The following is a 25,439-nucleotide window of genomic DNA, read 5'->3' as shown; positions in this document are numbered from 1 at the left end:
CTATCCCATCCACACACTACTCCTTTCCCCTGCCGAGTGAGTCACGCCTACCCCGAAAGGGAAATGGCTTAATGGTGTAATAATAATAATAATAATAATTTACTGTAGTTTATACATACCCTACATAACGAATTGACAATTCTTGAAATCAAAGGCTGAGTTCATTTATTGTAGTTTGTAAATACCCTACATTTAGCGAATGAACTATTTTTGAAATCACTAATAAAAAATTTAATCAAAAAAGGGTTTCACAGCCTATTGAGACGTTAATAAAGTCTTTGAAACCACATCCTCCTCCCATACTTTCCATCCCCCACTACCCGTACATTCCTCTACTTCCCCTCTGCAGCCCTACACTTCAGCATTCATTTTCACTTCCCTTCCCAATCTTATTCCTCACATATGTATATCCCTCTCTCTTCACTCCCCATGCCAACACACTCTTTCCGCTACCTCGCCACCACATTTCCCCTGACTTCCCCTGCCTTTATTTCCTTCTCATTTCCCCTAGTTAATCTCCCCTCATCTCTCACAAATTGTCCTACCTTCCCAACCCTTAATTTACCCTTATTTTCTTCCTCACTTTCCCTGATTTAACTCATTTCATTTGCCCGAATTCTCCTTTTCCTCCCGTCACTTCCACTACCCTCATTTCCCCTCGCTACCAAATACACAATTTCCTTTCACCCCTTATTTTCCCCTCACTTGCCCTACTTTCCTCTGCCTTTATATACCCCCACCCTCCGCAAGTTCCACCTGACTTTCCCTCACCTCATTTTTCCTCATTTCTTCTCACTTCCCCTCAATGGATAAAAGTACAACGGATCGACACTCGACCGAAACTACACGGATTTCTGCCCAGGGCTATGAAACTCTAAATGTTATTCAAAGTAGGCTTTATGCGCCTATTAAAATGTCGTTAATTAAGTCATTAAAATTTCCCCCTTACCCTTCTTTCCTCCCCTGTTCTATCCTATGCTATTTGATCTTTTTATATCTTATCCTATCCTATGTAGAATTGAGATGAAGGAATTGCTATGTTATAGATTTCTGTTTTTCATATCAATTCTGTCTCTGTCCGGTACCATTTCATTCGATCCTATACTTTTTTGAAATATTATTCGCAAAAAAATCCTTTTAAAAAAATCCTTCAATAAGAGTACGGCGAATAATATAAGAATGATCTATTGGAAACTTTAGGTTATAAGAACTTATCCATGTACATTGTATACTAGGGCGTATCGAAAAAACAAAAAGCTGTTTGCGCGAAGTTCTGATAGCAATGAAAACTTTCCTTTGTCAGTTAAAAACACTCCCCTGAATTTTCATTGAAAAAATTCCTTTTGTCACCATATCGTAGATATAGCAAAAAATCTCAGAAAAGGAAGCGCTTTTTCAAATTTAAACAACAAAAATTTTTTTGGAGATTTAAATTATCAATGAAAATAGTTCAAAACAAGTCAATTTATACCTATATTGCGATAATATGGTTAAAATATTTCTTACCCTCCCTTATTGACTCTGAAGTTTAAAAAAATCGAAAAAGTCGACTTTTTCACTATTTTCTTAGAGTCTTGGAAAATTTCTCGACTATTTGACCATATAATGTGTGATATACATTAATGGGAAAATATTTGGAATATGTTGTAATAATAATAATAATATATAAGGAATGTTTATATTGAAACAATTTTTATTGACTTTGGATTACAAGAAAGTAATTAAGAGTGATATATTGCTCTTTATTTGACCATAAAATTAATTTTCGGTATATTAGTTATCAGAAAAAATATTTGGAAGCAAGCAGGTTTGTACCTACATAGAAAATATAATTTTGATTCATTATTTAATTAAAATTTAATTAATAATAATTGATTATCAACTAATAATTTACTAATGAATTTTTTGCTGTGTAGGTGCAAATCCACTTTCTTCGAACGATTTTTACTGATAATTTATATTCTGAAAATCTATCACTTTTAAATATTTTCTTGTAATTCAAAGTCAATAAAAATTATTTTAATGTCAACATTCCTCATATAGTATTGTTGCAACATATTCCAAATACATTTTTATTAATGTATATCACACACTATATGGTGAAATAGTCGAGGAATTTACCTTGACTCTAAGAAAATAGCGGAAAAGTCAACTTTTTTCGATTTTTTGAAACTTCAAAGTCAATTAGGGAGGGTATACAAATATTTTAACGGAATTATCGCTATACAGTTATAAATCGGCTTGCTTTGAACTATTTTTATTGATGATTGAAATCTGAATAAAATTTTGTTGCTGTTTAAATTTTAAAAAGTGCTTCGTTTTTTTGAGATTTCTATCTATATCTACTATTCGTATACAGAAGGAATTTTTTTAAATAAAACTTTAGGGGAGTTATTTTGACTTCCAAAATAAAGTTTCCATTGCTATTAGAACTTCGCGCGCACTAATGTATATAGCCGAATTGTTTGTTATCTACAGTAAGATTATTTTATAATTTGAAATGCAGTGTAATTTTAATTTTTATCTTAAAAAAATATGATTGTCTTAAATTTTAACATTTTGATTTAAAACATTTGTATTAATATTAACCTGATGAGGCCCTGCGATTAGTGGGCGAAATGTAGTTTGTTTTTTACAACACGTAATAAATTGGCCAAAAACCCGAAAACCTACCATCTCTCTTATTAATACAATCTTGGTTGAAAACCGTTACATCATTGTAAAAGAAAGTAATTAAAAAAAAAAGGTTTTAACGGTTGCAAAAACCTAGATTAATTTATTAAGTAAGGTAAAGTACAGTAAAGAAACTTAAGGGCAGTGGTATTCTATAAAATCATAAATTTCCGTGCTTCCTATATATTTTTTCGCCTTCTTCTTTTTTAAAGAAATAATACGGCTTTACTGTCTGCTCGCACAAAGGCTGTAAATATGAGCATGAAAAACATGCAAAAAATAACTTCATTTAAAACTACAAACTCCAAAATGGGCTACAAAGGTACAAGCTACTATCTATTTTTTCTAATTTTCAATAAATTCAACGCGATATTTTATTTATTTTGAAAATAAAAAGGTGGACAATATGCATGAAAAACACGTCAATTTATGATTGTTATACATTCATTTCAATCCTAAAACCAATATACGTGAAACCCTGCAATAGCCCTCCCTTCCGAGAATCGACGCCGCGCCAAAGGTAGGCGTAACATGAGCCGCGCGTGGTGCGCGGGGTCTGTGGTTGTCACTCAGATGAGCATTCAGTCATGAGCAAACAAAAGCGGAGCGGGCTCTAATAAGTTAGTTCCCACCCTCCGTGAGTCCCAAACTCGGCGCTATAGTAGAGTTTCACTGTAATTAGAGAATGTTTTTTTGCAAGGGTATTTAACAAAATTGTTTGAAAAATGAATAACAAAACAATCAATAACCTTATTTCGTTTTCCATACTTATATCTTCCGATTTATAAACTTTGATTCCAACGAAAATTGTAAGGCCATTTAATTTACAGACCAGAAAACGTTAAAAGTGAAAAAATTGTAAGGCACCTAAAGTTAAAGTGGTTGAAATTAAATAAACTAACATAAAAATTTTAATTGCTGAATTTTAAATTGGGGAATTTAAAAGATTTCTTAGAAATGACAAGTTTCTGATTTATAAAACCCTGAAACTAATTCGCAAATGCATTTCAAACTTTTATGAATTGAAAGCTTCAACAATTTAAAATTTAAACAATTCAATTATGAACCTAGTGAATTAGAAGGATTTTCAATATAATGTGATAATTTTAAAGTTGTTGAAATAAAAAAAAAAAGAATAATTTTAAAACAATGGATCATGTTTGGAACCATTTTTAAAAGAAATGAGTTGATTTTTTAAATAAAAACTTGTAGAAGACTTCAAATGAAAATAAGTTTACGATTTAATGGCTTTATTGAAATATATTAACTGAAAAAGTTCTTTTTCCAATCATATAAAATTACATTAAATTAAATAATTTCAATTAAGAAATATAATTAAAATGGTTTTAAACTATTATACCCAGTGAAGTTTATGCCTTCCATATTAAAAAAAATTACATTGTAGTTGCAATTTGAAAATATATGAAAAATCTTTGAATTCAAGGAGCTGTGGATGCATTATGAAATTTAGTTTAATAGCTTTTACATTTCTAAGTACTTAACCTGATATAATGATGATTCTGGTCAGTACGCTAATTATTTAGACTACTCACCAACAAAATCGCCTCCCATGCCATCCAACGAAGAGGTACTTTCGCGTAATACCCATTCACATAATACTCTTGATCGTATTTGCTGCAGTACATAGCGTGGTCTGAAACTTTTATTATTAAGTTTTTACTCACGACGCAATTTCTGAAACAAAAAATTTCTATATTAGGCTCTCTACAAAACATTGATAGCATTAGAAATCAGGCAGGCAGTTCAAATTCAAGTCACAGAACCAGACGTCCATTAAATAAATAATTTTTAGGGTATTTTTTCAAAAAACACAACGTTTTTCTGTATCTGTTATAAACCTTGGTCTTATAAAGATATTAAAAATATTAAAATTCGATCTTCTCAAAAATCCAACTTTTAATTTGCTTGGATTCGCGTGCTAATCTTGTACTCAAAAAACAAGAAATCATAAAAGTTTTATGTGGGCGAAACTATATTTTCTCATGTAAGCCATATTTTAGTTTCCTCACATAAACAATCGAACCTTTTTTTATCTTTATAAATTGCTATATTGGTTAATCATGATAGGTCATTGGGGGTATTTGAATAGGTCCACCATTGTTTCGAGAAAACGTGAATAAATGCATCATAATCAGTCCTGTTTTATTACCGATACTAAAAAGGTTTTCTTCATTTAAAAAAGGTAAATAATCTATTTTGAAAAATCAGTAAAATTTCACTACTCACTATAGGGCCGATCATGTTTTACTTAATGCTTTTTTCAAATAGTTTTGACTTGCACCGCCTGCATGGCCAATAGAGAGTTTGCGGAGTATTGCCCTTAGTTATAACTTTTTTCTCATTTTTGTCATGTATCCTTATGCATGAATAAATAACAAGGTTCTATGTATTTAATAATATTTAAATTTTTATTTTCCCCTCTCCCTCTCACGGGTTTGATAGTCTTCAAACTCCTTTACAAATTCACATCATATTAATAATTATAAACTTAACCTATGTATAATATTCATAAGTATTTGAATACCTAATTAATTAACTAAACACATGTTTCTGAACATTATAAAGAAAGGTTTAAATAAATAAGAATAATTAAAAATAACGAATATGTTCAGAAGTAGGTGTTCGCATTTTTTAAATAGGCCACAGCATTCAAAGAATACATTTAATTTGCGATATTATAAAATAATAATTGAAAAAAAAATCTTTAACTTTCTCCTGTCAAAAATGTTTAAACTAATAGCATTGCTCATGAAATAAGAAGTAGCTTAGAAAAAGTAAGATTTAGGTTAAACATTTGAACTTGTTAAAAAACTAGCAGGAAAGTATGATTTTAGAGCTTTTTGGTTAAGAAGTGGGACTTAAAAAATTTTTTACACAGTAAAAAAATAATTGAAGACAAATTGACACTTTCTAAATTCACGAAATAGACCACAGTATTAATAAAAATAATAGCCTTCATTCATGATATTTTATGAGAATAACATCGTTCAAGTGAAATGGTTTCAATAATGAAAAATTAATTAACAAATGCATATAGTTTTTTAATTGATTCATTTATAAAGATCTATGCAGAAAATGAGCAAAATTAATAATTGAGGGCATTATTTAAAAAAATGATAGTTTATGGGACACCATGAAAGGGACTCAGAGCGGTTGAAAGTAAAAATTAATGATAAAAAAATATTAAATAACTTTTGTTTTATATCCCAGTTACTTCTTCCCATTATTCAGTTCATACTAGTATTTACCTCGTACTGGTTTCTCATTAATAAAATTTCTCCTGAATTTATAAAAAACTTCATTTACTTTAAAATAATTACTTATTAGAATCGAGCATAAAATTCTCGAAAAATATCCTTCTAGAATTTAATATTTGGGGTTGTTCGTAGAATTTATTATCCTATATACATAAAATATAATATTGACCAAACTCTGGATCTGGGTTCGCAAACTGTGCAAGATAGAGGACGAAACTTCCATCCATATTTTATACAGCTTCCCTCCCCTAAAGCTTAGATCTTCGAGAGTATAGACAGAGAAATTCTGCCTTTGTGGTTAAACCGCTTTTGCGAAGGGTTTCAAGGTTTAGAGAGAATTCTAAATAACATAGTATAGAATATTTATTATAGAATGGACTTCGAGACCTTGATACGGCCTTCCGATTCTCTTCGTGAAGCAAAATTTAATCTTCATATGCTCTCCGCCTTTCTAGAATAATTCTGTATATGAATTTCCCAGAGGCAGTCTTATTAAAATATAATTTTGCCTGTTATAGGAAAGTAAAAGCAAAGAATATAAAAAAAACTTTACATACCTCGCTGCTAAATCGCAGTGTGGCATATTTAAGTTTTCCAAGTACTTCATTCCTGAAGCTATTTGAGTAACGAAGTTCAGCAAACATCCGTAACTTCAATAAAAAAATATTATTATATCGATTTCAAGACATTTTTAATTGATTCTTTTTAACAAATTTTTAGTTTTACTAGTTTTTAAGTTACCAAATGTGAAAGCGTTAAAGTTGATAATTATCCGAAGGGTTATTTACTTGGATTTTTGATGTGCACTTGATTACCAGATTGCAACATTGTATTTTCGATTGCAAAGGATTGCAAAATATTGCATGAAATTGCACAAAATTCCATAGATTATAGAAAATTATGATATAGAAACAATTGTAGGATAATCAGAATTAATATAAATAATTCAAAAATATTGAAGAAATTAATGCAAAAAGTAGAGAAATGATCGAAAAACTGTTTATATCAGATCACTTAAGTTCATATAAAAGTACAAAAAAATAATCTTTCTGCACAAATTTATTTTACATAGAAAATCGGTTCAATAGTCTGCAATTCATATTAGATTAAATTTATTCATTTAAGTTCTTTAAAAAAATATCATTGAAATCCATCACGGTAAACAGCAGGAATAAATTTTATCTTTCAAAAAGATAAAAACGTTGCATCACGTTTATCTAATGTAAGATAAAATTTATCTAAAAAAAAGATAAAGTTTATCTGACGTAAATATTTTTTTGTCATAGGTTGTATGTCAGACGACTGCGTCTATTTTCACAGAAAAAATGACCTTCACAAATTTAAAAATCCATGCGATATTCAATTTTTAATATTTTCACTTTATTTCACTAATTTTAAACCCAAAAATCACTCACCTACACTTACTGAATACACAGTCTGCATTTTGGTTTCTTTATACCAAGTATTGTTTCTTTACAATTTTTGAAGTCTACATCAGGGTCGATAGAAAACTCAAGATTTGTTCAACAAAAGTGAGGGACTGAAGTTGGCTGAGTGTTCTTACTCATTTATGTCAGATAAACTTGATCTTTTTTCAGATAAATTTTATCGTTTCAGATAAATTTCATCTATCTTTAGATAAACGTGATGCAGCGTTTTTATCTTTTTCAAAGATAAAATTTATTCTTGGGGTTTACTGTGATGTGAATCTCTTAAGTCCTTTATTCTTGTGAAATTGCTTGAAAGAAATTAAAATGCTTTAAAATCTTTGGAAATCGCTAGGAATCCCTTCGAATTTAATTTATATTTTCAAATTCTCTAGCGCTGTCTTAAAATCTTTGATAACCTTACAAAATTCTTTGAGAGCCCTTGAAATTGTTTAAATTTCTTGAAACTCTTTGGAATTTCTTAGAATTCGCGGAAATATTTGGAAATATGTTTAAAATTCTCTAGATTTCCTCAAAATGTTTCGAAATTCTTTGAAATCTGTAGAAATATTTTCAAATCTTTTGAAAGCCGATGAATTAGTTAAATAAATTGATCATTTGTTTGTACTTTTTCTATTCTTTACATCAATTCTATTAATATTTTAACATTCAAAAGTTTTTCTTTTCAATACAGATTTTCTTATAATGATTTTCTACAATGATTTTTGTAGAATAGCGAGAAAACATTAGAAATTGATTATAGAACAGTTAGTATCATCAATGAATACATGAAACAAGCAAAATTTGGAAGTCATCAACAACAGCTCCGATTTTGATAATTTTTTGTTTTTTTTAATTTTGTTTTTTAAATTATTTAAAATCAGAAACCTTTTGGAGGGGGCAAAAATGATTTATATTGTTGAAACAGTATTTATGATATTTATTTAAAAAATTAAGTTTTTCCCCAATTTTTTCTGAAAATCTCTTTATATAGTAATTTCAGAATAAAAAAAAGTTGTTAAAATAAATTTTATATCAATAATTATATATTTAAATTGTAAAAATTTGCTGTGTGGGTCAAGAAAGATGTACGTGTTTGACACACTATTGCGTTATATTTTGTTAAAAATTCATCAATAAAAAATAAAAATATAAAATTAAACATAAAATTAATATTCATATAAAATTAATCACTTTGGTCGAAAATTTCACTATTGGGTTAAAAGTTGAAGCACTTTGTTAAAAATGTATTGTTTGGTGCATGGCTTTAGTTGAAAATTGATATCTTTGGTTGACAATTTTAATTTTTTTTAAAGTCCTTGACTTTTGTTTATTTTTTAAATAAAAATTAAACTATTTCAGGTGAAGATTCATCACTTTTTCGGTTAAAAATTTAATTATTTAGTATAAAATTATTCTGTTTTGAGAATAAGAAAGTTTTGTACATATTTTTTATTTTTATTTTTTTAAATTTCGAAAACTTGTTATTCACATTCATATTTTCCATGTGTTTTTGGACGGCCCATTCTGAATACTTTTGAATCCCCTATAATATATTTTCGCAAGGGTCATAGTTATTACTAAGGCTCTGAAATAATTAATTATAAATAATTTTGATCTCTTCGAGATATTATCATGAAAAGAGACTATGGGAAAGTAATTTTGGAAATCGATAGTTTCAGAGTTGTTTGTGGATATTTAGGGAAAAGAAGGTAATAAGTTGTTAGAGAAAGTAAAAACAGATAAAATGTCCACGAGGCGTCGTAATGAAAAAGGTAATGTATTCGTTTAACTCGCATAAGAAACAAGCGTGGTATTGTTATGACCAATTGCGCTTAATCGTCTACGATTAATCGTATCTCTGATACGTAGAATATTAATGAAAATTAGATATTCTATTTTTGTATATGTGAGTAAAGCACTAAATTATTTACTTTTAATAAAATATTTTTAAAAAACTGATAAATTAGTTTCATAAAATTTTGTTTATTTAAATTTCATTATAGTTTCAGTAATGTCTGATATAAAATATTAAATTTCTCATCATTAATTGTTTAAATACTAAATAAGTAACTAAATAAAGACATTTATAATTGTGTTATGTATATTAATTTTATGTCACTGCACTATTATATAAAAAACTGATAAGTAATTATTCGAAAAATTTGTACTGTATTTTGATTTAAGTTTTAGCTATTTATGACTGCAATATGAGAGTGGGACGATGGTCGTGGGGGCTAAAGCGTAGGCTTTGGACCCACTCCTTCGGCTTGCGGGTTCGATTCCCGCCTCGCACTCTGGAAGAGTCTCGGTGGCCCATGCGGTGAACACTAGCCTAGCAAGGGAGTTGTTCATCTCCGGAGAGTCGTGGGACCGGTACCTCTAGAGAAAAAGGTTTTCTCTAAGTACTTAAGGCTGTTGCTCTTGGTGGTTCGGAACCCACCTTAAACTGTAGGTCCCCCTTCCACCACCAAGTAAGTGTGTGGAGGGTGTGTAAAGGAATAAAGAAGGTGTAAGAAAAATGTAAACCCTTAGGGGACACATTAGAAGAAAAAGAAGACTGCAATATGAATACAAAATATAAGTATCTGTCTTTTAAAAGTTTTTGATGAATATTGTATAAAAAAACTGTTTACACTTAAATATCATTACAATTGTTCAAACAATAGAAATACTTGTTTGCCCTCTCCAAAAGGTTTCTGATTTTAAATGATATAAAAAAATAAAATAAAAAAATTATCAAAATCGGAGCTGTTCTTGAGGATTTCCAACTAAAATCCTTCGTTGACGCTACTAAATCATTTATGGGCCTATACTAAATTTCTTATAAAATCTTTTGATAAATAGGGAATTACAAAGTATTGTGAATGATTGCATAGGATTGCACGAGATTGTAAGAAAAGGTAGAATGCACCAAATTACAGGAGTAATAAATAACCCTTCATCAATATCTTAATTAGTAAGTACCTAAAATTTGAACACTTCTGGATTCGATTTTCTGTATAATTGTCTTTTTATGACAGTATCTTTTTCGGGGCTTTTATCATAGTTAATATTAAATACAGTAGAGGGCTCTGTCTATCAGATTGCTAATAAGTGGATAATCCACTTTATTATATTCCATTTTTATTACGCGAAATCGGTTTAAAACGCGAGAAAAATTATTTATAAAAAATTCACCGCGAGCTGGGTTTGAACCAAAAACCGCCTCATTACATCCAATTGAACCAATTTAGTTCCGCAAATACACAGCAAAAATTTTAGAAATGATTTTCTTACCTTCTGGTAGTTCAAACCCAGCCTGCGGTGAATTTCTTAGAACTCATTTTTCTCGCGTTTAAAATATTTAAACTGATTTTGCGTGATAAAAATGAATTATAGTAAAGTAGAGGGTCCACTGATCAGCAATCTGATAGGCATAGACCTCTGCTGTATTTAACATCAACACTGGTAAAGACTTCCAAAAAGATATTATTTAAAAGTAAACCAGTAAAACTGAAACGCGGTTTCATGCTGAAAAAGGAGTTGTCTTTTTATATTAAAAATTAATTTACCTCAAGGGTGTATCGTCACTTGAACTTTCTCGACTTTTCATGAATGTAGGAATATCACCAAGTTCTCCATATTCAAAAACAGCTCCAAAAGGTTCCTCTTCCACCAAAGCTACAATCCTAGCTACATTGATATCACGAATTGCAGCCAAGACCCGCATGTCCTTCATGAAATCTTTTCTGAAAGAGAAATTTAATTGGTTTAATATAATTGATTTTATATATACTTTAAAAAAATTAAATAATTAGATGATATAATCTTACTTCAAGGAGTCAGTTACTCCACGCCATAAAGATCGGACTATAACGACTTGGCGATTCCGAATTGTGCTTAGATCCGGACTTTGGATGCCTTTTGCTTCACACATGTGAACCTACACATTTTGATTCAAATTATCATCTTCGAAAATTTGTATTTAACTGAAAATATTTTTAAAAAACTTGTAAATTGTTTAGATTTTGGACTTACCAATCCAAAACTACCTTCGCCCAATTTGTCCATGATTCTCAGTCTGTGTCTGGAGACGTGTTGAATATTATAGGAATTAGTTGTATTTGAAAGATGAACACTATCTTGAATTTGAAGAGGGGTGAATAAACTCGAAGTTGATCGTTGTTGTCTTCGTTTAATCTGAAAAACAATTTCTCATCTGTAAAGCTAAACTTTGTTCAAATTTTCAAATAGTTATAGTAACTTCAATTTTCGGTAATATTGCAAAAAAATAAAATAAAATTTGAAAAAGTTACATATTTTTCATATCTAAAAGTTTTCACTTCTATTTTTTTAATCCAAAAACAGGAAAACTGGCAAAATGCTGACAAGTCATCAATTCAAATTTTTAATAGTTAAAAACTTGAATGAGTTTGAGAAAATTATAAATAATGTTTGCAATTTTTAAATTCTCAAATTGCATGAAATTGAGAAATACAGTGAACCCCAGACATAGGGCCTCCAGATATAGTTTTTTCAAAAATTGACGACGCGCCGCAGGTATAGGGGAGAGGTGCTGTGAGGGGGGTCACTCAGGCGTGACAAAAAGAAGCGTTTCGGTAAGGCGCTGAATCCTAACGGTCCACCTGTGTACTGCGTCGTGACGTAACTGTAGTTCAGACGTAGTGTAAAGCACAAACGTATCGAATAAGTACAATGACAAGCTCGCGTCGACCAGCAGTGGGGCTCCAATGTTTGAAAATAACTGAAGCCGATGGAACTGATAAAAAAGAGCCTGTCTTTGACACTGACAATAGCGCCATCTGGTACGCGAATATGTATCGCGAAGTAGTATCTCGAAGTTAATATAGCAATGAAAATGAAAATGATCAGTGAATATTAATTAATTTTAATGAAAAAGTTTACACTACAGCTTAAAATTCGTTATTTACTATAAGATTTCTTAACACTTAATTGAAAATCAAAATTTCTTCGGAATGGCTGGCCCCGTCGTTGACTCTCGCCAACAGCCTCTGCGATTCGAAAAATAGAACAAAGAAGAAGTATTGGATAGACAGTGAAACAGAGAGTCTGATCATTTATAACCAAAAAGACTTGTCATTGGAATTAGAGCACAATCGGATCGTCGTTGGAATTCTCACATGGTAGAAAGAGAGTTTCGATCGACTTCAATGAGGTGTATTTTACGAAGTGTTTCGCTTATGCATACATATTTGCAAAAAATTATGAGCTTTTAGGGGCCGGTGTCTTCGAATGGTTTAATTAAATGAGCGGCAGATCATCTGGACCGATTATCCACAAGAAATCTTTCCTTTGAAATGAGATGCTCAACGTCCCGCAAACGTTTAAAGTACGTTATTTTATTTAAATAAATTTTAATTTTTAAATTTGAAAGTGCGCGAATTACAGTCGATAAAGAATTCTCATTTGAAAGCGGTCCAAATTCAGATCTTTAAAACCTTAAAGACCTTATTGTTTATACTTGAAAGTTTTTAAACTGAACAATCTACAATTTTCGAAATACTTTTTATTTCACATCTCGCACATCTGTTCTAAATTGGACAAAATTCGGACTTTTTAAATTCTGCAATCCTTATAGAATTTACAAGCGTTAAATTTATAACCTTTAAATTTTGAATTTCAAACTCAATTGTTAGTTTCTGCAGGTCCAAAATCTAGAAATTTAACATAATTCAAATCTAAAGGTTTCCTGGACAATCAAATTGAAGTTTTGTGATATGTCAAAGTTTTCGAATATAAATTTTAAGCTAAGAATACTTCAAAAAACAAACAAAAAAGTTTGTAGATTAAAGAGAATAAAAATGTAGAACAATTATAAAATATTTAAAATGAGTCTGTCCAAGGTACTTTTTCTCGACAAGGGAAGTAGAAGTGAAAGTATTGAGAGGGGAAGTATTAAAATCGAGAGGAAGGGCTAGAAGCTGTAGATCAGTGGAAGGAATGAAAGGCAGGGTATATTCTAAGCCTCAATTAGAACTGACCGAATCCCTATTATACGAAAACTAAAAAAAAAGGATTTGAAAATCCGATTTTTCTGCGCATGGTGTCGAAACAGTTGAACACATTTATTAGTGTTTGTAGTGCACTGTTTCGCAATAAAAAAAAATTATAGCTAAAATCAATTAATTTTCATGGCCGTTATGTGCTACAATTTAGTTTAAATTTTAAATATTCAAAAATAGTATTTTTGGACAGCCCATTATCAAGTTTTAGAACTGACTTTTTTTTTAGAACTGACCTTTTGGTCAGAACTGACCGTTAAAATATGCCCTGATGGAAGGGATAGTAGGGAAGGCCGGGGAAGTGAGAAGAGCAAAATTATGGGTTTGGATGGGAATAAAGAGAAAGGACGTGGAGTAACAACGGGAAAATACGGGAGGGATAGATTTGAAGGACTTCATTAACGTCTTCATAGGTTACGAAATCCTGTTTTATGGGCGCATAATGCATACTTTGAATAATTTTTTAATGCTAGACGTTTTAAAATTTATTTTGCAGCTTACTGTTAAAATATCTGTTGCAGCATAATATCCCTCATGAACTTTAGATTTCGTTTTTGAATGACTATGTCTCTTATTTGAAAAGGGGGTCGATGTCATCTGATCCTCTTGATAATTCCTCTCGTTCGTAAAGTCTGTAACATCTTAAAGAATTAAATTAAATTGTACACAGATTAAATGCTGCACTAATATTAATTTTAAAATAAATTAAGTTTAATATTAATAATGATTCCTCACCACTGTATTCACTTTTGCAAGTAGAGTAATGTTCGGCTTTGTGAGAGGGAGGTTCGTAAGCTAGATTTTCTTCAGAGAAAAGTTTGTAGGTCCTCTCATAGGCACTGCAAGGTTCATACTCACTTGTATGCTCACTACTTCTAATTGTGTTGTCATCACTAAAAAAGCTTTTACTTTTGATAGAAAGCCTCGATTGAGACAAGGCATTGACAACAATCGGATTGGCTATTTTTATATCTTTCATGTTGATCGTGATTCCAGGTTTTGGGGATCCACAGAGCAGAGCTGTGTGTTTCTGAAGGAGGGCCACCTTATTTCGACCCCTCTGCTTCAGCAAGAAGACTGTACAAGTCAGCAATAAAGCCCCAACTGTCAAGACTCCGCTTATGAGTCCAATATACGTCTGAGAATTATTGATTGGGAAGGCATCAGGTGTCAAATTAGGGTTTATATCAGAGACAGTTTCATTTACAAAGGCGTTCTTGTCGATCGTCTCATTCGATTCTGAGTCATTTTCACAGGCACGGAAGAACTGATCTGATACCTCTGAGGATATATTTCGTGCAGCTGAAATTAAAAAGAGGTTCAGCTTTAACAATAAATAATTTGAAAAATAATTCAACTTTGCCTTGCCGGAAAAACGTGATAAAAATTTATCAATATTCTGAAAGAATAGTTTTATATTTTAATCCATTCAATTCAACTCCATTTTATAATTCTCTGTTTCATCTTTATCCATCCATCTTTTTATCCTACTTATCGATTTTCAGGGTTTTGTAGCCCCGGGCAGATAACCTTATAGTTTCGGTCGGGTGTGTGTCCGTCCTTTGTACTTTTTTGCTGGGCCGGAAGTAGAGTAAGTCCCTAAACGACTTTACCCCGTAAACTAGGCCCTAGATGACTTCACGCGTTACCCTACCCGACTTTATCCCGTTTCGTAGCCGTCTTTAGCTGTAAGCTATCTGCCTTCACCCTTACCCTAAACAAAGAGAGTCGCCAAAATAAGCTGTTTTTTAGCCTATATTTTGGACTTCGTTAGCGACCTCTATTTAGTGGTTGAGAAGACCCCAAAAATTAAAAAATAGGAACTACCAGTAATTATAAAATCATTTTTTATTGTATTTTCCCTATGACATAAACCTCAAAAAAGAAAAGTCACGTATTTTCTTGAACGATAAGGGGTTGATGTGAAAAATGATTTTATAACTAGTGGTATTTTCTATATTTTCATTTTCTGGGTTCTTCTTAACTCCTAAATAGGGGTAATTTTTTGACCTGTTTTAAAAAAGAAAAGCGATACTCATTTTTGTTTTCAATGGCGACTAATTTGGTACCTGTAACATATTTTTATATTTTTCCCCAGGTCACTAGGGAGGTTTAACAAATAGGCTAACTTTGGCGTTACCTTGTGTCCTAGAGGGAGGGGAGAGGAAGTAGGAGAAGTGAAGGATGGGAAGTAGACAAGGAGAGTGAATGAAGGGTAATTGAGGGGAAATATTGAATATGTGTGGAGAGGAAGTAGAATAGGATATTTATAGGATAGAATCGAATAGAATAGGATATGATACGTGAGGAGAGGAGAAAGGTGGAGCGATAGGGCTAGGGGGGAGATTTGAACGATTTTTGGCACAAAATACTGCCATATTCAGTGAAAACATTTTGAATTTAAAAATATATTTTTTTAGAGGTATTTGTAAACATTACGAACTTCAAACTCATGCTTAATTAATGTCTTAATAGGCTAGCAAACTCTTTTTTTAATGCTCATGGCACCTAATTTGACTAATTTTTATTATGTTCATTTCTTTTTCAAAAAGATCTAACCACACATATTCTGATTTTATCCTTTTCTATCACATATTATGACTTTACACTTTGCACTTTCTAAGTCATTCTGATCTATGCTTTTATCACCCTTTTCGTCATTTTTGATGCTATTCTTATTTCTGAGAATTATATTATTTTTCTTTATTCTCTTCATGTCAACAGAATTCGACCAGCTTTTTCAGAATTCAAAAGCAGTCAAACTATATTTAATCAGTCTTCCTTCATCTTTCTTATCATTATATCTGTATTTAGAAGGGCACTCTCATTTCCTATCTCGATTTATATTTACTTATAATCCCAGTATCATACTTTTTTCTATTAGTTATTACCAGTTCATCCTACTCCTAACCAACAATTTTATCCTCTTCTGTTCAGTTTGATTACTTTTCTTTTTTCTAATAAATATATCCTTTTCTATTACTTCGAATAGCCTTATTTAATCAATTTTCAACTCTTCTATTCTGTTCCTACGCATTTTACAATTTTATTTCCTGTTTCTCCATCCACCAAATTTTTCTACCTCTATTCCTTTCTATCTTATTTCTCTTTTCAATTGTTTTATTTTCTATTTCATATTCCCTATTCTCTACTCTCTATTCTCTATTCTCTATTCCCTATTCTCTATTCACTATTCTCCATTCTCTATTTTCTATTCTCTATGCTCTATTCGCTATTCTCTATTCATTATTCTCTATTGTCTATTATCGCTTTTACCCCTACCATTCTTTCTGACAATTATAGCCTCTTCTATCATATCAGTTTTTCTTCTCTTTCCCTTATCAAAATTATTGCCTGTTTTACCAGAATTTAAAACGAATAATAATATATTTGATAAAGCATGTACAGTTTTATTATTCAAAAGGTTTCGAATTTTGAGTAATTCAAACTTGAAAGATTTTTGGTTTAAATATTGGTAACATTTAAATTAAAAAATGTAATTGGAATTTGACCCTTCAATTTGAGTCTCTTATTATTCTATCCTTTTCTAACCGTTTTATAAAGTTTTGTAATATACTAAGACATTAATAGATAATGTGAAATAAACTTATAGAATTTTATCATTTAAAATAGCCGATGATATGATGAAATATAATGAAATAGGCTTCCTTAACTAAATAGATATTCAAATTTTGTAGAAATGTGAGACAAAGATGGATACTGCTTATGTATAAAAGGTTTGTACTATCACCGGATACAATTTTCTATCATTATTTTATCAACGAATAAGGATTTAATTTATAAAAACCACCTCAGGATTAAAAGAATGACTCACCTGTTGGTATCGCACAAAGTTGAATCTTGCGAGTTTCAAAATCCACTTCGCTTATCATCAACCATTTTGATTGCGGCTTTAGTTCCAATTTCACAAATTTAGCGACTCTTGACAATAGAGGAATTGATATGCTGATTGAATTTGTTTTGATATCTTCTGTAACTTCTATTTTGTCTGGATTAGATTGGAACTGGATTCCATCGAAGGAAAACGCAACGAGGGCAGATGAGAATACCTAAACATTGGAAAAAGAAAACAATTATCAGTTAAGATGCTTTCTAAGATATTTCTTTCTTTGGCTCAAGAGAAGAGTCAGGAGTTTATTTTCATTTAAGCAAGACTGATCTCTTCTTTGACAGACTATATTCCGAGAACAAATACGTTCCAAGTTCATCGATCACATTTGTGTAATCTATGATTTATTAAATAGATAACTTTTGATTAAAGGATAAGAAATTGGTTCTAAGTAAATTTAATTCTCGGTTTGGTCTCTCAATAAAACATTTACACTCAATACCCATCAATCAAGTTAATTTACCCGAACTCTCATGGTAGGCTTCAATAGAAAGAATTGTGGTGAAATGATCCCTTTTTGGGGTTGATGCTATCGAGACTCACTCGATTCGATCGGAAAACCTTCAATTCTATTCCCGAATTTTATTTGAATTTAATAGAAACACTAAATCGGTTTTAAGGGCTTTATTTCATTGTCTGTAATGTTGAATTCCGGGCTTTGGTGGAGAGGAGTCAACAGCTTTTTTATTGAAATTATTCCTATCGTGTTTGGATTTTATATCCTTAGCTGTTGTTCTGCTCAATATGTTTCCATCAATAATTCAAGAGTGGACTTCGACAAAATTCAGGAACGAAAGAAGGTGCGGTAAGATCAATAATATTTTCAGAAATGTGGGGTCTATAATAGTTAACAAATTAATTTATCTTTTTGAATGATGAATTCATCAGGGATTTTGATTTTTAATATAATGTTCCAAGTATAGTACATTTTTAGTACAATTTGGTAATAAAATACTTGGAGGTATCAAAGTTTCCACTAACCTTGACCTCTTTTTTCGGAATATGAGCCACATGTACGGTGCAATTTTCGAATTCCCGGAAATCGCTGAACTCGAAGATTAGTTCAACCGAATCCTGGTTGTTCCATCCGACCCAGTTTGTAGGGGATGAGGAGACAAGACTTTCAGGATCTTCACCGATGATCCCATCCGTGAGCTGTCCTAGTCCATCCACCATTAAATCATTCCTCTCATTTCCGTCATACGAGGAATCTTGGAGACCCCATCCATCAGGACCGTATGTCACTCCCTTGGGAGACTTGTATCTTACTATTCGTTCTGCAATAAATAATTGGATGATTTTTATATCCTAAGGAAATTGAACTCTATTTCAATATTCACAGTGCTCCTAAATCATCGATAGGTTCGATTAAAAAGTATCCAAAAACTGTTTGGTTATGTTCTTAGATGAATATCATTAGTGTGGTCCAAATAAATTATTGTTTGCTTGTTTTAACTGCCAACTCCTCATGTTGTGTTATTTTATAAAAATAATTTTTCGCAATTTTTTGAGATTAAAAAAATGGTTTAGAGGTAGGGCACGACCCTTTCAAGTATCTCAAGACGTTAAAACTGTAAAAAATTCTTTAATTATAAAAAAGATAGTAAAAGCTTCATGTAAAAACTATGTGAAACTATTGCGTGAGCGCAAGACAACGGCTAAAAATTTAATTTAACAAATAAATTCCTCCTTAAATTATATACAAAATTTTACTTGACAAGTATTGAAAGTAATGCTATTTATTTAAATATTTAAAGGGCAGCATAACAGAACTAGAGAACCCCCAAAATGGAAATTTTTCATGAGAGCGAGGAAGCATTCTGTGAAATCGAAACTAATATTCAAGCATAAAAGAAAAATCCACTTCCAAGATAGAGTGTTGCTGCATTGAAGCCAGAAAAGTTTAATAAAAAAAAGTTATCCAGTATCGAGAAAATGGTTGACAAATAAATAAAATAGCAGCAGGCTTGGCTGCGGAATGCAATAATAAATTAAATCTGCAGTTAAAATAAAAAATAACAATATACCCCGGAGGTATTAAGTTTATTAATACGGTAAAGAAGGTTTGATGTAAAAAATGAGCAAATAATAAGAAAATTCATCAACAATTTTTAGACTAAAATTGGTATGAGTTTTAAAAATCGGCTTCGGATAGTGATTAAAAATCAAACATTCAATTTTATGATATCCTGTTCCGAGAAAATAAAAATTAAAGATCTCGGTACCACAGAATGACAGACATGCATTGTTGAAAATCCGAAAAAAGAGAAAATATTTTTTTTACTAGTGTGCGTGTTTACATTCAGAAATAATTTTTTTACCTTATAAAATATGTTGAAAATCCTAATTTTGAGATATCTCGAATTATGAATAGTATAAGTCTAGCTTGATTAAATACAATTCTACATTATAGATCTTGAATTTTTCTAAGTTTTATCATCCACATAAATGTTACCTTTTTTACTCTTAAACTTTAAAAATAAGTTTTTCATGTAAAAATAAAATAATTTAATATATTTATGTAAGAAACAAGTCTAAAAAAGCTAGTGAAATCTTGTAGAACATTCGAATCAAATTTAAACAGACAAATTAATTTTTACCTTGATGAATAGTTTTGCATATTTTGTGAATTATGAAGATAATCTACCAATTTAATAAAATTATAAGTAAATACAAAATGATGTGTTACTCATATTGAATTCACTCGATAGAGGTAACGTTGAATCAACGGACGTTTATTTTTCTCGCATTTTTATTCAAACTGTGAGCAGAGGTTGAAACAGCTTGTTAAATGCCATAATTCTTCGATGGCAAAAGAACCTCGACATCCACTACCCAAAAAGAGAATAAACTTTCTAATTAAACTTTTTACATTCTTATCAGAAAAGATATTAGATTTGTGTAAAATGTGACCCCCCAATTTTTGTCAAATGTCCACGTTTTGAGACCCCCTGAATTAGCATCACATTTTAAGCCAAATAACGCACGATATGAAAAAAATCAAGAGACGAAAATTGTTGATTTTTGTATGCCTTACAAGATTATCAAAAAAACTTTTTGAATTTTCTTGAAAAATGAAAAATTCAAATCTTGACAGCATACAAAATAATAAAAAGTCCAAAAATTACATTTTTCGGCTAAAATGTGCAAAATAGGGTAAAAGATGAGCGCACAAAAATTGTGCATTTGAAAAAGATCTTCAAATTTGTTATCAATCACTTTTCGATAGGATGCGTAGTTTTGGCTTCAGTCATGAAAAACGTCATTAACAGTAAAAAATGTGCCCGCTGCGTGGGCTCATTCTTATCACAACTTTTGTCTTTTAATTTCTTTTTCGTCGCGTGCGTGCGATTTCAAAAAATTTAACTTTTCATGATTTTAATGCTAGTTTTTATGATTAAAAATAAGAACAGAATGATCCAAAAATTATTCACGAAAAATAAATCATTTTTACATTCTCATCAGAGAAGGTATTAGATTTGTATAAAATTTTACCCCCCTAGTTTTTAATAAAAGGTCCACGTTTTGAGACTCACTGAATCCGAAAAACAGGTTTTTACGAATGTGTCTATCTGTCTGTCGTTATGTTTCTCTTTATGTCTGTATGTATGCCTATCTGTCTATGAGTACGATACTTTTGAAAAAAATTAATCTATTAGATTGGCTTTTGGGACACTCTGTACGTGTCCTAAGCTAAATGCCAAGTTCGTTAGTCAGACATTTTGTATCACAATACTGTAAGTGAGCTCATTTTGGAAATTTTTGAGTGCACATTTTTTCATGTTTCAAAAATTTTGTGTACAGTTGTTCATAGTACTTCAAAAAAAAGGTTGATTTTCGATAGCCCTACAAGATAATCATATAGACTTTTTGAATTTTTTCGAAAAATTCAAATTTTGACCGCACAAAAATTAATCAATAATCAAAAATTGCATTTTGCGGTTAAAGTCTACAAGATAGGAAAAAAATAAGACAAACACTGTACACTCAAAAAATATCTACAAATTTGTTATTAATCACTTTTCATAGGACACGTAGTCTTTGTTTTATTTATAAAAAAAAACATTGAAAATACAAATATTAAATTTTTCGACACACGACACAAGCTAAGCTAAAATAAATAAATAGAATTTTTTCACCGAAGGAAAAGCAAACAAAATTTCAATAATGTTCTTTTTACATTCTCGGCAGAGAAGGTATTATATATTTGTAAAATTTGACAACCCCTGCCCTCCAGTTTTTATTAAATGTCCACGTCTTGAGACCCCCTGAATCCGAAAAATAGGTTTTTACGAATGTGTCTGTCTATCGGTCTGTCTGTATGTATTTATACCTGTCTGTCTGTCAGCAAGATAAATTTTTAAAAAATGATTCTATTAGATTGGCCTCTGGTACACTCTTTTAGTGTCCTAAACTAAAGGTCAAGTTCGTTAGCCAGTCATTTTGGATACAAATTCAAAAAGTGAGCGCCTTTTGAATATTTTTGAGACCATTTTTTCAAAATTCAATAATTCTCTGTATGTTTATTCATAGTATTTAAAGAGTCGAAGAATTTATCCAATAACTTTTTTTAGAAAATTAAAAATTATTAGAGTTATAGCATTTACAAAATTCAAAAAAACACACGAAAATGAACCGTTTAAGCCAATTAACAGACGATATAAAAAAATGGCAAGAGAAGAAAAAGTTTTATTTATAAATGCCCTAGAAGATTATCATAAAAACTTTTCGAATTTTCTTGATAAATTAAAAATTAAATTTTGACAGCATAGGGTAGGGCGGGGCGAGATGAACATAGGGGGTAAGATGAGTCACGTAATTTTCTCGTAGGTTATGATTTATTTTGTACATACTTTTTGTATTCATAGCGGGAAAAACATTATCAAACTTCTTTTTTGAATTTTTTTTGCTTAATGTTGAATAAATCTGGAAAAAACTAAAGCACAAATTTTAAGACCTGTATTCTGATATTTTGCATTTGTTTAGACAGTTCAAGAATCATGAAAAATCACATATTAAATGTTTTTCCAGTAGCTATTTAGATAGCTTATTTATCATACCTTAAGTTTTCAACAGATTTATATATAATTGTAAAACCGAAATAGGTGAAATTTTGATTTGACTCAAAAGTGGCATATGAGGCGGAATGAGCCACCTCTTCCTGTGCATCAACCTGACCTCTTAGTGTAGCAGTCAGTAGGTTAGGATGCAATGTTCCATATTATCAGATTGTGCAGGGTGTTAATAATGGTGTAAACGTATAAAAAACTAATCTTGGCGACAAAAATTCTCAGAAAAAGTAGTGCAGCAGCACTGTTATAGGTATAATAAAATAATATGAGTTACTGTCAACCAGAAGATAGAGCACTGTTTTTCTGTGTGTATTTCTTAAATAACTTTGTTTGAAAACTCGTAAAATGCTATGCAAATAAGAAAAATATTGTTGTGGTTTAAAAATACGGAAGAAGTTTAGAAAAACGGTTTAATACCTTAATATATATATGAAATTCAGTGTCCTGCAGTCATTGCAATAGACCAGTATAGTATTTGGGAGTTTACGTATTGTAGAATTTATCTTTTTCTGAGACAATGTACATTGTCAAGTCGAAAAATTGATATATTTATTCCTGTAATACAAGTATTAAAAGATATGTGGATATAATTCGTCTTTCTATTTACTCTTTGCAATGCTAGTTACGGCAGAGGTTAGGATAAATGATTACATCATTTTAAAATTGAATACTTTAAATTTTCCGTTCAATTTTGGAAAGGTATGTGTTAGATATGCTTTATTTTAAAATCCTCAAATTTAACAAGACTCTTAATCACAGATAATATATAATAAGTCATTTAATTCAGTGACCCATCTCGCCCCATTGCCTGGCTCATCCCGCCCGAGGTATGAGGCGATATGAGCCAAGCGTACTTGTTCTTTATTTTCGTTTCTAATTCCGCATATACTTTTTCAGTTACTTTTATTTTGGCAAAATTTTTATGAAAAATTTTTGTAGAATTTATGTAACGCTTCACTTTCAAGCAATGAATTAGCAGATTTTAAATACTGACGTGAAAAGGACAGCTATGTTCATATCGTCTCACCCTACCCTTAAAAATAATGGAAAATCCAAAAGTTACATTTTTTCATGCAAAATTTCAACAGTATTTCAAATATTCTCAAATATAATAATGTATTTTCAAAAAAATATATATATACATAATTATAAACATATATATCGAGGCGTCCTAACGATAGGATGCCAACGCACGCAATCGACTAGATGATACTTAACGAAAAATATTAACAATAAAAAGCTAACCAAGAAGTAAGAACTAGAAAGTTTTAGATCGCAGAATTGAACAAGATGGAGCTAGAAGTTGGCCAAAACTAGAAGATGCTCACTCGCTCCATCAAGACATTAAAGTGCTATCTCGGGCGAGTAAAGCATAAAGGTGCCACTTCTCGCTCATAATCTAAATGCGAGAAGTGGCAACCTTTATGATTTGCTTGCCCGAGAAAGAACTTTCATGATTTGATGAAGCGAGTGAGCACCTTTTAGTTTTGGCCAACTTCTAGCCTCATCTTGCTCAATTACGCGAGCAAGACTTTCTAGCGCTAACTTCTTGGTTAGTTTTCTATTGCTTTTATTTTTGGTTAAGTACCGTCAAGTCGTGTCGCGTGCGTTGGCACCCTACCGTTAGGACGCATCGATATATAGATATGTATATATACTAAAAATTTGTCATAAGGACAACCACAGGATTTCACCGGGAATGGGTGCTAATCTGAAAAATTCCACTCGTTCCCAGCGAAATCGTGGTAAAATTTCAGCCAGAACCACGTCTCACGACCGTGAGATAGGTGGTTACAATCTGTAACGGAATCAATACGACGATCCGGCAAAAGTTTCGTGCACCCTGAGAACACGGTGCGACCTAAGGACTACCGCCTTCTGCATTTTTCGTGAAAGTGTTTTAATACATTGTTGACACGCAGGAATGCTTTTCAGGCTATTAACGAGTGAAAGCTTGGCACCTCCAAGAGCACCGATGAATAGAACGATTAGTTTAACAGAATATTCCTGATACAATCGTTGCAATTCCTTATAAGGTATACCTCTCTTTCTTTTCATTCACCTTGGCTATGATGTTTTTGTCAGCTGGTGCTGAAAATTCGATAACGAATATGGTTCGCTTCCCGAAGTGAAAAAGAACCACGTCTGGCCTCGCGTGTGGAACAGAAAAAATTGTCGATCATATAAAGTTCCAGTATATGCGGCAATTCCCATTCTCCACAATTGACTCGATTTCCCTAGGAGCATTTAAAGGAGCGATATTAAGGTTAATGCCGTAAGAGTGACAGAGATGGTAATAAAGCACTCTTAGTGCCGCATTGTGCCTTTGGATGTAGGTCGTTTCCGCGTGAGTTGGACAATTAGATAGTATGTGAGCTAAATGCTCGGGGTGTGCATGGCACGCCCTGCAGCTATCATCGGGAATGTCTTGGCTCAAAATGTGGCGACGGTATGTTAAGGTGGAAATGACACCGTCTTGGCATGCCAAAATGAAACCCTCCGTACCAAACTTCAATCCAGGCGATTTAAGGAAAGCAAACGTTAGCTCACACGACATTCACTTATCCTCCAAATTTCTGTAGAAGATACCGTGCATCCTCTTATCGAGGAGCTGTTTACCCCTAATACTGAAGTTAAATCCGAGTGTTTCAGCAGCCTTCTCCGCTGCTTTATACAGAAACGCTCCTTTGCTCACTTCTTCGTGATTCCTGACCATTTTAAGAACAGGGTCTCTTCCATTTGCGACTCTATGTGTTGTACCCAGAATAAGACTGTTGTGAAGACATTCTAGACTCAATATTCCGCGACCACATTGACGGCGTGAGATGTACAGTCGCGGAACAGAAGACTTAAGATGCATGCCCGGTAAAAAGACTTGCATTAAAAAGTATTGATAAATTTCATTCATTCAGTGTTAACGTAAGAAATATTGACTATTTCTGGATCCCGTTTTTGTCCTCCCGTTTTGAATATCCACGGCAGTTGAAGTTAGCTCTCAAATTGAATCCCTTTCTGTACGTAGCGCTGACAATATTTTGCTGAATACCACAAAG

The 25,439-nt window shown here is 31.6% G+C and overlaps 1 protein-coding gene across 1 annotated transcript in view; it reads right to left on the bottom strand.

The window, feature by feature from the left end:
• The window catches only part of LOC117169380 (discoidin domain-containing receptor 2-like), a 294,163-nt gene that overhangs the window by 2,322 nt on the left and 266,402 nt on the right, over positions 1-25,439 (bottom strand). The window contains exons 6-14 of the mRNA XM_033355738.1: positions 18,296-18,591; positions 17,255-17,474; positions 14,140-14,706; positions 13,906-14,045; positions 11,399-11,560; positions 11,194-11,303; positions 10,933-11,109; positions 6,509-6,601; positions 4,227-4,368 (exon numbers count right to left, since the gene is read on the bottom strand). Coding sequence (XP_033211629.1) covers positions 4,227-4,368; positions 6,509-6,601; positions 10,933-11,109; positions 11,194-11,303; positions 11,399-11,560; positions 13,906-14,045; positions 14,140-14,706; positions 17,255-17,474; positions 18,296-18,591 — 1,907 coding nt within the window. The remainder of the gene's footprint in view (positions 1-4,226; positions 4,369-6,508; positions 6,602-10,932; positions 11,110-11,193; positions 11,304-11,398; positions 11,561-13,905; positions 14,046-14,139; positions 14,707-17,254; positions 17,475-18,295; positions 18,592-25,439) is intronic.

This window comes from Belonocnema kinseyi, chromosome 3 (assembly GCF_010883055.1).
Source record: "Belonocnema kinseyi isolate 2016_QV_RU_SX_M_011 chromosome 3, B_treatae_v1, whole genome shotgun sequence".
Classification (NCBI taxonomy): domain Eukaryota; kingdom Metazoa; phylum Arthropoda; class Insecta; order Hymenoptera; family Cynipidae; genus Belonocnema; species Belonocnema kinseyi.
The sequence above is the reverse complement of the archived record's forward strand: the minus strand, read 5'-3'. Positions and strand labels throughout refer to the sequence as shown.